Source organism: Thermobia domestica, chromosome 11, assembly GCF_964235325.1.
Source record: "Thermobia domestica chromosome 11, izTheDome1.hap1.1, whole genome shotgun sequence".
Lineage (NCBI taxonomy): Eukaryota > Metazoa > Arthropoda > Insecta > Zygentoma > Lepismatidae > Thermobia > Thermobia domestica.
The window spans coordinates 128,184,975-128,198,169 of record NC_137464.1 but is presented as its reverse complement, the minus strand read 5'-3'; the positions used below and the strand labels follow the sequence as shown (position 1 = coordinate 128,198,169).

The 13,195-nt window shown below is 35.3% G+C and overlaps 1 protein-coding gene across 2 annotated transcripts in view; it reads left to right on the top strand.

The window, feature by feature from the left end:
- Positions 1-13,195, top strand: part of spn-E (tudor domain containing 9 protein spindle E) — a 383,336-nt gene that overhangs the window by 123,289 nt on the left and 246,852 nt on the right. For both annotated transcript variants that reach the window (XM_081731120.1, XM_081731119.1), the window contains exons 5-6: positions 768-971; positions 7,999-8,160. In XM_081731120.1, the coding sequence (XP_081587246.1) occupies positions 768-971; positions 7,999-8,160 (366 nt within the window). The remainder of the gene's footprint in view (positions 1-767; positions 972-7,998; positions 8,161-13,195) is intronic.

Here is a 13,195-nt window from a genome sequence, read left to right as displayed (position 1 = left end):
GGTGCCTCTTTTGGCGGAACCCGTCCATTAAAGAGACCGAACGGTCGCGGGCATGCTCCCCATGCATGCAATTAAGCGTGGACTAGTAGACCACTAGCACACTATGTATCATACCATATATTATTATATACTTACATGTTAATTTTTTGTAAATAACAGTTACTAGTTTTGAACATAACAAATATGTAAATGGTAAATAAAGGTGTGTGTAGGACGGCTATGGGGATGGAGGCTCTTAAAAAAGTGTATGATAGAACTTACCCCATATCTTCCCATGTATATTCAAAATGTATGTCAGGGAAAACAAGAATTTGTGTCAGGGAAAGTTAGGGAAATCGACCTCCACTTTTTTGTGGGAACCCTGGAATAGAACATTAGAACTTCCTCGGTTGCTATATGGTTAGCATACGCGTCTTCGGCAGGCGCAGGAAGCTTGGCTCGATTCCTGGTAGGAATTCGTGTGATCCTAATCCTCTCCTGTAGCCTTGGTGTAGAGAATGGACGTGTAGATGTTCTTCGGAGGTCTGAATTAATTCCGCCTTCTTTCTTCCTTTACACTAACACGCGTATTATTAATTTATTGGAGTTTTTACTTATTTATTTGTTTTGGAGCACTTTATTTGTATGTTTTGTAGTATCGAAACGTACATAGTTCTGCAAAGTTAAAATCCATTACTTTCAAGTGGAAATATTTAGAATGTTAAAAATTTATTTTTTTGTGGGTTTGAATACTATTTTTGAATATTAATTCGTATCTAATTTTTCAGGTTGGGCTTGACAATTGTACTTCGCCAAATACAAGACTGACTTACTGTACAACAGGCGTGCTGTTACAGAAACTTATCAATGCAAAAAATATGAATAACTTTACTCATGTCATTTTGGATGAGGTTCACGAGCGAGACCAGGAAATGGACTTCACATTGCTCGTTGTCAGAAAACTACTGAGGACAAATTCTAGAGGAGTTAAGGTAACTACTGTACAAAATAATAGTAGTATAGTGAAAAGTTCGATGAGCTCGACGATAATAGGGATTGTCTATATTATAACAGAAGCTAGTGTTCATTTAGAGGCATTTGATGTAGAACGAGTATATACACAGAAATCTTCCGTGTAAGGAATATTCAACTTATAATAAAATTATTTCGTGGGAGAAATTAGCTCTGAGAAAAACATTTATGATCAACGCATGAGAAGTTGGGTGTCAGAATGAAAGAAGATATTGTAGTTAAACAAATTCTGTGTGTTCACTTTCAAACATCAGTATTTTATACTGTACTCTACTTTTCATAGGTACGTGGTAATTGTATAGTATTCAACTTCATAGTTTTCCGTTTTACTATCACTACAACAATAAATAAACATGCTTATAAATGTTCCGGTTACCAGATGACTTTTTTCTCGCTCTCGCTCAGCACGATATGCAAGTACAAAGGACGAGTTTGCTATTAGTTGGGGAAGGGATAGAAGGGCTAGAGGAAGAAGTGTACAGTTGGAAACTGAAAACTATTGGAGAGCGAAATACCACTGAGTTGGAAGATGAGGACCAGTTCGAAGCTCGAGCATAATGGCAAAAGCCAATAGCAAATTGGTAATTGAGGGGGACAGAGCGAGGGCCAGATTGAAACATAAGGATGAGTGAGGAAGGTAGCATCCGAATGCATCCCTATGGTGGACACTGATTAGATTGATATTTATGAGGATACAGTGTATCACCGAGATTCGTAAACTTCTTGGAATGTCTCATTTAGGGAAAAGTAATATTAAAGAGGGACGAAATGCTTGGTAAGGACCATGGCATACCACGGTGTGTAACAAGAATTGTTTTCCTTTCATTAATAATAATATAATTGTTTTACGCTTATTAAATACTAAAAATGTATGAATTTTGACAACACAAAACGTAGATATTAATATAAAACCTTTTGTTCCAAGATTTTCTATTTTTATGCGAGGATATAGAATTAGAGAGAGTTTGGAAATACGAGGAAGGTGAAATCTATGGAACTTCGAAGGAGACAAGGGGGATATTACGATGGCAGTAGAAAATAATAATGAGGACATAGCGAAAGAAATGAAATCTCAGAAAGATGGAAAGAATATGTTGAGGACTTATCGTCGGTGAAGTGGCGTATTCTGAGTTTTATAATTCTACTGGAGAGCGATTTAAAATCTGTCGTTCAACGTTCTGCAGTGCTACACATTTCAAGATGCGTCATTTTCAGAACGTTCATACCTCCATTTCCCTTTTTGATTAAAGGTTGTAATTTAAAGACATCATCGTGTAGAACTAGTCTTCGATATACCACATACCAAAATTCTTAGAAAAATATTTCTTCGTTACGGAGATACAGCGCTTCAAACAGTGCAAGAATGAGCTGCTTACATCATGGCAACGAAAACAGGCGTTTTAGCGTTTAAAAAAAAAAAAAAAAAAAAAAAAAAAAAAAAAAAAAAAAAAAAAAAAACTAGGTTTGGTTTTCATCTTCAAATTTCGTCTTCTTTTTCTTCTTGCTCCATGTTGTCATTAGGAAAGCAATCTGCTCTTTCATAGTGCACCACGGGCATTGGATACAGATGACACCACACGATACATAGCATTAAATCACGTAGATGATTTTCAGAAAACGTAAAAATTATAATGACGTATACAGCAGTTTGATACCTCAAACCGTTCTGGAGATACGAAAAACGTGGATAGAGATTGATCAACTGACAATGACGTATTTGTAGGGAATTTTCAAAACCATTTTTGCTTTACCTTATTTCTTTGACATTACAGCAACAGTTTTTGGTAATTACGATTACAAGTTCTCGGAATTACATAGTTGTAAGCAGTACCAGATCTAGAAATTTCGGGCCCCACGCAATATTTGAAAGGGACCCTCTATTTTCAATACTTTTTAAATAGTACATTTTAATGAAATATTCCTAATGTTCTATTTGCTACGGAAAAGAGATTCAAATATTTACGTTTTCCAAAAAATCATTCCCTCTCGACTTCATCTCCACAAACTCCCATATAAGATCTCTCTTTTCAATGGTCGAAGCCCTCTCATGGTTGATTGCCAACATTCCCAAGTCGCTCATTCTTTCCTGTGTCATTGAACATCTTAAATAGGTCTTGATCCTCTTTAAGACTGAGAATGACCTTTCAGCGGAAGCCACAGTCACGGGTAGAGTCAGGAATAAAACAAGAGTAGTCAAAACTTCAGGTTGACTTGGGTTAATAGTATTAAACTCGACGTATAGTAATACCGCCAATTCAAGAACAGTGTCGATCCTTGAAATATGGTTTGTAAGTCCAGTACGAAGGGAAATTAATTCCAATGGTAGCGACGGGCCAATGTTTTGCTGGTACTTCTTTTGTAGGTTTTCAACCTTAACTATATATATATATATATATATATATATATATATATATATATATAAATATTTTGTCTGAAAGGTTTACAAGTACTATCGGGAATATGATTGAAAATTCACCAAGAATTGTATGTAACGATGTAAAACGGTTCTCTGTTTCATTGTACGCGATATCTAGAAATCTATTGTAAACATTAATCCTGTGTCCATAAACCAATGATCTACCCGTTCATCGAACTTTTTTTTTTTCCACTATCCTTTTTTTTTAAGAACACAGGATTGACTTTCCACTTCGCAGCCATAGCTGTGGCTTCTTGTTTTATTTGACGATATTCTTCTCTCATTTTCTTCAATTCCTCTCGGCTCTCTTGAAGAGTGCGTAAAGCATTCTCAAGGTAAGTTTGTTTATGTTGAGTTTGGTGAAGTTGCGATGCGATGTTCAGTTGTGAACATATTTTTGACGGCACCACAGTCAGAAACACAAAATCGAAGGAATCTATAACTTTCGCCAATCACTTTGCTTCTGATACCTCGTTAGTCTTCTTACTTGTCAGTGAAAGTTTTCGAAGAGTTTTCATTACATCAGCATACCTCAAACTGATAGCTACAATGGACTGATACCGTGAGGCCCATTTGATTGGATTGAGTTTTGTCAAAGTGACATCTGATTTTTTGTCAATGATAACAGAATATCCCTCCTATTTATACTTTGTCCAAAAAATATATACAAATCCTGGAGCATTTTGAAGTGACTGGCAACTTCTTTTACACCTTTGACTGCATCATTAATGACAAGGTTTAGGTTATGTACCGCGTAGTGAATACATATAGCCCGTTCCTCAATTTCTTGAAGTCTCTCCTGAACATCTGAGTAAGCATTAATCATCGCAGAGCGCCATCATATCCCTGCTCTTTGCATTTTTCACAGACGATCCCAATTTCTCCAAATGACTTAAAAGTAGAACTGCAAGTCCGTATGCAGATGGATTTCTTACTTGCAAAAATCCTAAAAACACTTCATCAATCTCGACCTGTCTAGAAACTTGGTTTTCTAAGCTATCATTTACTTCTGTAAAATTTACATAGCGAATAAGGAAGCTCATTTGATTTTTCTTTGATAAATCTTGAGTCGCATCAGTGATTAATGAGAAAAATGGCGCTCTTTTAATTTCCTTCAACAAATTGGCTTCTAAGTTTGAAGACAGGCAAGGGATAATTTGATTTTGAATATCATGGCTGAGATACTTGATCTGGCCTTTGGAAGAAAGTAAGAGACATCACGTGCGTCGTTGTCAGTCCTGATAGCTTATTACTTGGTTCAAGTAATTAAACTATTGTGAACTAGCATTCTTTTTTAATTGTTTTAAAAATTGAAGGGTAAAAGGAAAAAAACAAGGAATGTCCATGTGTGTGCTTTACCGGGTGCTTTGTCCTATTTGTTGGTGACTCTTGGTACTATTTAAGTGTATATGCTATGCATGCGAGATGTAGAAATGTCCATGTAAAAAAGGCAAAAGATTTGGCTAACCCTATTCCTTTTTACGCTGTTTTCAATATTAAAACGCCGTTTTCTCGAAAATGCACTTTCGTGACATTCCTTCTTTTCCCACCTTACCCTTCAATTAGTATTTACAAGCACGGTGCAGAAGGAGTTTTGAAAGCCCTTGGGCCCCTTAGGGATCTACGGTTTATAGTTCCGGCACTGGTTGTAAGCAGTGTTTCAAACTTTAACAATGTTTATCATTATTTTCGGAATGGTGAGATATCAAATTCCTGTAAACGGCATTATGAAAATCACGTCGACACTAAGGTACTTTGGATGTCATTGCCCCCTCCCTCCCTTCCCGTTGTCTTCCTTACATTATTGCTGTTGTAAATGCCTACAAAATGTGCTTTTAAAAAAATGTAATAATCTAACGTAGTGCAATTTGAAAAATATAATTTTATGTTGAGTTGGTAATACGGTACTATTACAGTGTGTGTTAAACAATGTGCCCCTGTCGATATTCGCATGATACAACATTCCATATCTGTATTTGCCTTGTTTCTACGATATCACAGGCTTATACCTTTCATGAATAACACTGTGTATATACCCATAATTACTAATGCGTAAAAAGTGATTATTATAAACATGCCCTGAATTATCGGTACATATGTAAATCAGACTCAATATGTGTTTCCTTTCTGAAACCCTTATAGAGCAGAATATTTCGACGAATAACTCACCTCAGTCGCCAAATAATAATAATAATAATAATAATAATAATAATAATAATAATAATAATAATAATAATAATAATAATAATAATTAATAATAATAATAATAGAGGTATTCCATACCTTTAGGTGTAGACAGCAACCATTGCAATGTATTGTAAGTTTTGATATTAACGTGAGATGCGAACCCCATCCAGCTGTAATATGGGCAGACCATCATTGAAGATCAACCCTTACAGTATAGGTTATTTAATACCACATTATCTTCTTCCAAGAGGGCTGTATTACAGGACTACGCCACCACCAAGTTTTAATAATAGTTGGTTCCGAATCTAAGGTACTGAAACACTTTGGTTTTCGTAAAGGCATGAAGCAGGGAGATAAACATTAGCTGATTTTGAATTTCATTATGGCATGTATTTATTAATTGCGGTAGTAAGACTATTCATGGCTTTGGATTGATTATTTTAACAAAAGAGACACTGACCAAAGCTTAAAACCCACTTTATTTTAAATTATAATTTGTAACTGTTTCGGATATCTAGCATATCCTTTTTCAGACACTATCGAAAATAAATGAAAATACAGACATATATATAAATATCGTTATGACAAAGTTTAAATTATTTAACCGTCATATATATAGTCATTATTATGAAAAAGTTTAAATTCTTTTAACAGACATATGTATAGTTATTGTTGTACTTTTTTATTTTTATTTATTTATTTATATTTTTTTATTTTTATTATTATTATTTTTTCTTCCTATTTACTAAGGCCTTCAGCCAATCCCATAAGTCTTCGTTTTCACTTTCCAACTAATCACGTTCCTTCATTTTTGGTTCTTATAAGGGTCTTTTTTTGTTTATTTTCTTTTTCTCTATGCTATTCAAACTTCCTTGCCATAATTCATTAATAGGTAAGCCTCTGTCCAGTTCATCAGTTTATCTCTTCCTACCTTTTTTTATCCAATCTGCTTCTTTCCACTTCCTTATTATCATTCTTTTCTCCATCTCCAATACTTCCGTCTTATCCCAATTAATTCCGTGATTCGTCTCCTTAACATGTTTGTATATGGCATTGGTATCTTTCTTCCTCCTAACATCATGTTGTTTTATCCTTTCTTTCATTCTCTTTCCTGTCTCTCCTATATATGACACATCGCAGTCCTCACACCATACCGTATAGATGACTCCTTCTTCCTCTTCATTAATCTTTTTAGTTCCTTTTCTATTCTTCTTCTTTATTGATCTTAATAAAGTTTCTCCACTCTTTCTATAAGTTCTGACCCCTCCTTTCTTCAATAAATTCTTCAGTTTCTCCGTTTCTTCTCCCATACTTTCTATGCCATGCCATTTTCCACTCTCATCCTCTTCATTCTTCTTTCTCCCTCTCTTCCTCTTCCTGCGTTCTTCTTCCTTCTCTAACTCTTTCTTGCTGTAACCGTTCTTCTCTAACTGTCTGTAGAATTTCTGTATGCTCTCCTTCCTTCCTTCCTCTTCGTCCTCCAGCATTTCTATTCTTCTTATCATATTTGTTATGAAATTTCTCTTTGTACTCCTATCCACGTCGCTCCTCTCATGGCAGTACACTCCCGCTGAGCACTCTTTCTGGTACCACCACGTAACTAGCCCTTCTTCTTGTTTTATTATGGTCATGTCTAAAAAGTTTATTCTTGCATTTTCTTCCAACTCCATGTCCAAGTTTATGCCTTTTTCTTTATCTTCCACACTATCTTTGAAGTTCTCTAATTGTCTCCTAGTCCCTTTCCACAAGCCTAGACAGTCATCCACATACCTACAAAACATGATCAAGTTCTTACCCCCTTCTTCTTTCACCTTTTTCTCCCATTTGTTCATAATTATTTCTGCCAGTACTGGGCTCAGCCTCGAACCCATACTGATTCCTTTTCTTATTTTTACCACTTTCTCCCCTATTATACAATAACTGTTTTTCCATATCATCTTCAAAGCCTTAACTACTTTCTCTTTTGTCCATCCTTTTATACTTTTACTACCCATTTCTTCCTCTATGACACTTATTATTGCTTCTCTACTAACTATACATATGTCTGTTAAAAGAATTTAAACTTTTTCATAATAATGACTATATATATATGACGGTTAAATAATTTAAACTTTGTCATAACAATATTTATATATATGTCTGTATTTTCATTTATTTTCGATAGTGTCTGAAGAAGGATATGCTAGATATCCGAAACAGTTACAAATTATAATTTAAAATAAAGTGGGTTTTAAGCTTTGGTCAGTGTCTCTTTTGTTAAAATAATTGCGGTAATAATATGAAACAGAAAATGCGACTTTGTTTGCTTTCACATTCGTTTTAACGTAAAGTGTCATTTTAATATGCTTTAATGTTTGTTGAGAATAACTGTTTTTTTCCTGCAGGTAGTTCTTATGTCTGCAACCTTTAATGTTGAACGATTTGCTGATTACTTTTCGATGCCAGTACTAAGCAAGTTGGAACGAGCACCAGTAATATCTATTCAAAAGAGAAGAAAATTTGAAGTTAGTGAATTTTATCTTGAAGACTTGAAGCCTCTTGGAAACGTAAGTATTAAAATACGTGCATAATGTAATATATATAAGGTGTTAATGAACTATACTGACAAACTTTAAGCGGTCAATCCTTACATCAAAATAAAGATAGAAAGTCCATATGAACTTGAAGGGAAATGTACGTATTTTCAGAGTTAGTCCAAAATCGTGGTAAAGCTAAGCTCCACGGTCCCTTATATTCGGAATAACGCGTGCTACGATATGCTGTTTACACCACTCACAGTATATGACCAATCATAGCAAAAGTGAACGATATCCTGGGAGAAGCTAAGCAAGACCGACATATAAGCAGTTATGACATCATAAGTGACCTAAACATCCATCAGCAAAGTTAAACAATTTGAAGAAAGCTGGCTACAAAAAGAAGCTCGACGCTTAGGTGCCACATGATTTAACCCGAAAACATTTACTCGATCAAATTGCTGTCTGTTAATCTACTGAAACATAAAGAACTCGATGCATTTCTAAAACTGTTGCTCACAAGTGATGGAAAGTGAATAGCCTACAACAACAATGCGCGAAAAAATCGTGGTCGAAACGGAAAGGAGCAAAACGGTCTATGGCAAACCCTACACTGATGCCCAAAAAGATTATGCTATGCGTTTAATGAGATTGGAAGAACATCGTGCATCACGAGCTGCTTCCACCAGACAGAACGATAGACTCAGATCTGTACTGTCTACAATCAGCGAGAGTGTACCTAATCGAGGAGTTCCGAAAGAAACGACCGGGACTGCTCAACAGAAAGGGCATCGTAAACCACGCTAACAACGTCAAACCATATACATCTTGAACGAGCGGTCAGAAATTGAAAGAACTTGGCGATTATGTTTTAATGCATCCACTGTATATCCCGGTCCTGGCACCGTCCGATTGTTATTTGTTTCGGTGTCTGCAGAGCTTCCTGAATGGTATTAAGTTAGTTACCAAAGAAACCACTGAAAACCATGCGTCATATTTTTTTTGACCGTGTGCCCAAGAAAAGTACATGGAAAAATATGTAAAGAAATTATGAAAATTCAGCGATGCGGCAGATATAATCTGATGTACGGGAAAGGACAAGAATTGGGAGGGAAATCTAACAAAAGTACACGCACATTTGGAACCGAAGATCAACACGGTCAAGTAGTCACCTTCAAAGAATTTAGAATTTGGAAGGAATACATAAAAAATCTGTATGATCAGAAAAACCGCCTCAAAGATATTGGGATCGAAGCAGAGAAAGATGAATAATGAAGAAATAGGATTCAGTATATTGAAAAGTAAAGTAGTACAGGCCATCAAATATATGCGAAGGAGGAAGGCCACTGGAGACAACAACATACCAGCTGGTTTGTTCAAGGGATTAGGGGGCACTGCAAAGAAAGTAGAGATGCAAAAAAGCCAGCTTTTTTGAATCGATGGTTTTTTTCACATAAAAAGCCGGCTTTTTTGGGAAAAAAAACGAGAATTTTGGAAATTTTGGCTTTTTTCATTTTCATGATTTTTCTATCTAAATAGCTTTCTTATAGTATATTCTATAGTTAGATAAGAATTCCATGACCTAAATGCGATATTTCGCTCTGAAATTCACCATCAAGGCGGATGGAGCACATGTTTTACGAATTAAAGCTAACATGAAGAATGTAGTATTTGAGGGCAATTTTAGAGGCTATTTAACTTTATTTTAACTTTTGAGTTTTCGACATCTTTTTTCTTCTCTAGAATCTTCTTCTCGACATCTTCTTCTTCTTCTCTCATTTTAGTTTGTCATCCGTGTTTCATTTCTAAGGGCTTTTAGTACTCTAGCTTCTAGCGCAAAAGTTAAACTTGCCCGTTTTTCTATTTATCCGTCAAAGCGTACGTTTTTCAATATATCCGTCAAGCCGTACTTCCACATTTCTGTTATACTGTAGCTGTGAAGTGATTTAGCAATAATTTTCCGGACAGAACCTTGGATACCAATTTATACAAATAAGCAGTAGCGGATTTAGAAAAGTACTTTAGGAGGGGTTTTTCTGATTGTTTCGTTTCCTAAAAAGTCCTAATTTTATTTGAGAGGTGCTTGAAGTTTATGAGTACAGGCATAACTAATATTTCGTTTCGTTTATATGTTTAGCAACAATCTTCCGGATACAACCTTAAAAATTATTTTATACTGAGAATCAGTGGCGGATTTAGAAAATAATTTTGGGAAGGGTTTTTCTTACTAATGTTTAGTTTTTCTAAACATTCGTAATTTTTATTTGACGGGAACTTAAAGTTTATGAGTAAAAGCATAACTAATAGATATTTCGTTTGTTGCAGACATTCCGTAACTTTGGGGAACGGGCTTCAGTCCGAAAGACCGCCCCTAACCTTCGCAAAACCGTCACTGCTGGCAATTAGTAATAATAACGATTTAAAAACAATAAGAAAGGAAGTCGGCCAACTCACAGTACACGCACTATTTCTACATTCACAGATGGAATGAAGAAAAGCTTTGTCAGAATGGTCGAATGCTGGTTGAATCCCGGACTTACCGATAGAAGCGCAAAAGCTGATCACTCAGTCATGTTTGTTGTTCAGTTGTATTTAGCTTAACTTAAATATATTCCGTAGTCCTTTTTTTTGGGGGGGGGGGGGGGAGTCCGTAATGATATGTTGAATCCCTCTTGTTAAAAATTCAGAAAACTGAGGATTGGGTAAACCGTGATGGTGCTTATATAAAACTTAACTGTAGAATTTCAAGAATATACAGAACCCAAAGCTCTAGATGTGCAGCCTTTGAATGTATCATATAAATCTAAGTATTTCTCTTATGTTTTATTTTAATTGTATTTTGTTTCAAAAAGAGGGTTGGAATATTTTGAAGTAAAAATAATACGTACTATTTTGCTAGTTATTTGTGTATTTTTTTAAATGAAGTGTTTACTTTTAGGGTTGGCTGGTTTACACCAACTGTTTTTTAAATAACTGGTTTAAACCAAATAAATAAAAAAGAATGAAAAATGCGAATCGTGTGAACTTCATGGTGACGTTTCCATCTGCATTAGTTTTATTTCCTTTTCACCTTTTAATCAAAGTGTCAAGTTTTGCCCCCCCCCCCCCCCTCGGTCGAACCACAACCCTTCTTTCATGCGTAAACTAAGTAGCGGTTCGGATGTCAGTTTAAACGAAAGTCTTCTCCTTGATAACCTCGGTATTTCGTAAGGATGTTACGCCTAAACATGCGAAACGAAACCAAATTGTATATTTCTGCATGCCTAAATGCCTGCTGTTTTATAAGAAGCCAAGATTTCTTAAATATATTGATAGAAATTGGCAAAATTTATCGATTGCTACGTAGCTTCCAACATTAGCTTGGATTGACTTTCAATGATATGTACGTACTAAATTTGTAATTTAATACCTAAGTTTTAGCGTACTGATTATGATACGTTGACCTTTAAATTTTACATGCAAAGCAATAACAGGATTTTCCCGTTATTGTCTTACATTTCAAGTAATGATGGGATTTTCCCGAGGCTAGGGCGGGAGATTCTCAATTTAAGAAATTTACTGACCGGACTTCTTTAAGCTTATGGGAGTTCTTCCGGCATAACCCCTCTGTTGCATAATAACACCAAGGCGAAACAAACTTATTTCTGTGAATATGTAAATAAATACATAAAGCAAAAAATCTAAATCAAAAAAGCCTGGATTAAACCAAAAAAGCCTGGTTTAAACATCCCCCAAAAAACAGGGTTTTGGCATTTTCAAAACAACAATAGTTCTTGCCAACTCTGCTTACTTTTGTATATAGGAGGTTAAAAAATTCTTATTATATACATTGGTTAATCCTGTGGAATTCATAATGTAAATATATTGAAGAAAAATTGTTTGAAATATCTTTTCGAAATTCATAGTTTATTTCGAGGTTTTATATTATTATCAGCATCAGCCACTATTAAATGACTTTTTGTGTTACAGAGAAGCGAAACAAAGTCTGCTTTATCAATTTAAAGCAGAATTTTGAAAAAAGCCCAAAATTTCCCAAGCAAAAAGCGAAGCAGAAAAACCAAGTTTTTTTTCCCAAAAAAGCCCGTTTTTTTTCTGAGCCCTTGCATCTCTAAAGAAAGTATTGACTTCACTTATTAACAAGATCTACCTGAGTGGAGAATGGCCAAAAGATTTTCGTGATGTTACAATGATTGCATTACTCAAGAAAAAGTAAGCAAAGAAGTGCAGCGATCACAGAACCATTAACCTTTTTTTCCCACACTGGAAAGTTTATTGCGCATATAGTGAACAGCTAGCTGGAAAGTAAGATAGAAGAGATGTTGAAGGAAGATCAGTTTGGATTCCGGAAAGGAAAAACAGGGTGTCTATCGGTCACAAAAGTCACGAATGTCACGAAAAAGTCACGAAATCAGAAAACGGTCACGAAAGTCACGAAATTTAGCTTTTGGGTCACGATTTTTTTTAAGTGTGCAAATGTAAGTACAGATTGGAAAATTTTGTTCTATAAAACATCAAATTCAACACCAAAAATGTCTATGGTCGGCTTTAGACGCTACTAAATCGCAAGCAAAGTACGTTTGTGTCGCATGGATCAAAATTCCGCCTAATTCGCGCCCAAATTCGCTCTTGAAAATGTTAGGAAATTTTATGATTTGGTAAAGAAAAGGTCACGAAAAAGTCACGAAATTTCATTGTGGAATTTTAGTAGACTCCCTGAAAAGGCACCAGATATACATGGGGTTAATGAGAATTTATCAAAGCGAGTTCTTGATATGATGGAAGAGTTGTGTTTGTGCTTCATCGAGTGACTAAAAACTTTCCACCGGCTCAGTTGGATCAAACTTCTGAAAATACTTAATGAAATCGGGATCAACTGGAGAGACAGACGACTCATTCTCAACCCGTACATAGGACTATGGTGAAGTTGCGCTTAAATGAAGGAGAACCAATAGTATGGAGGTTGGAAGAGGAATCAGACAAGAATGTAGTATGTTGCCCCAGTTATTCAATATTTACAGTGAATGTTTAATGAAGGAAGCATTAATGGGAATTGGAGATTATAAGA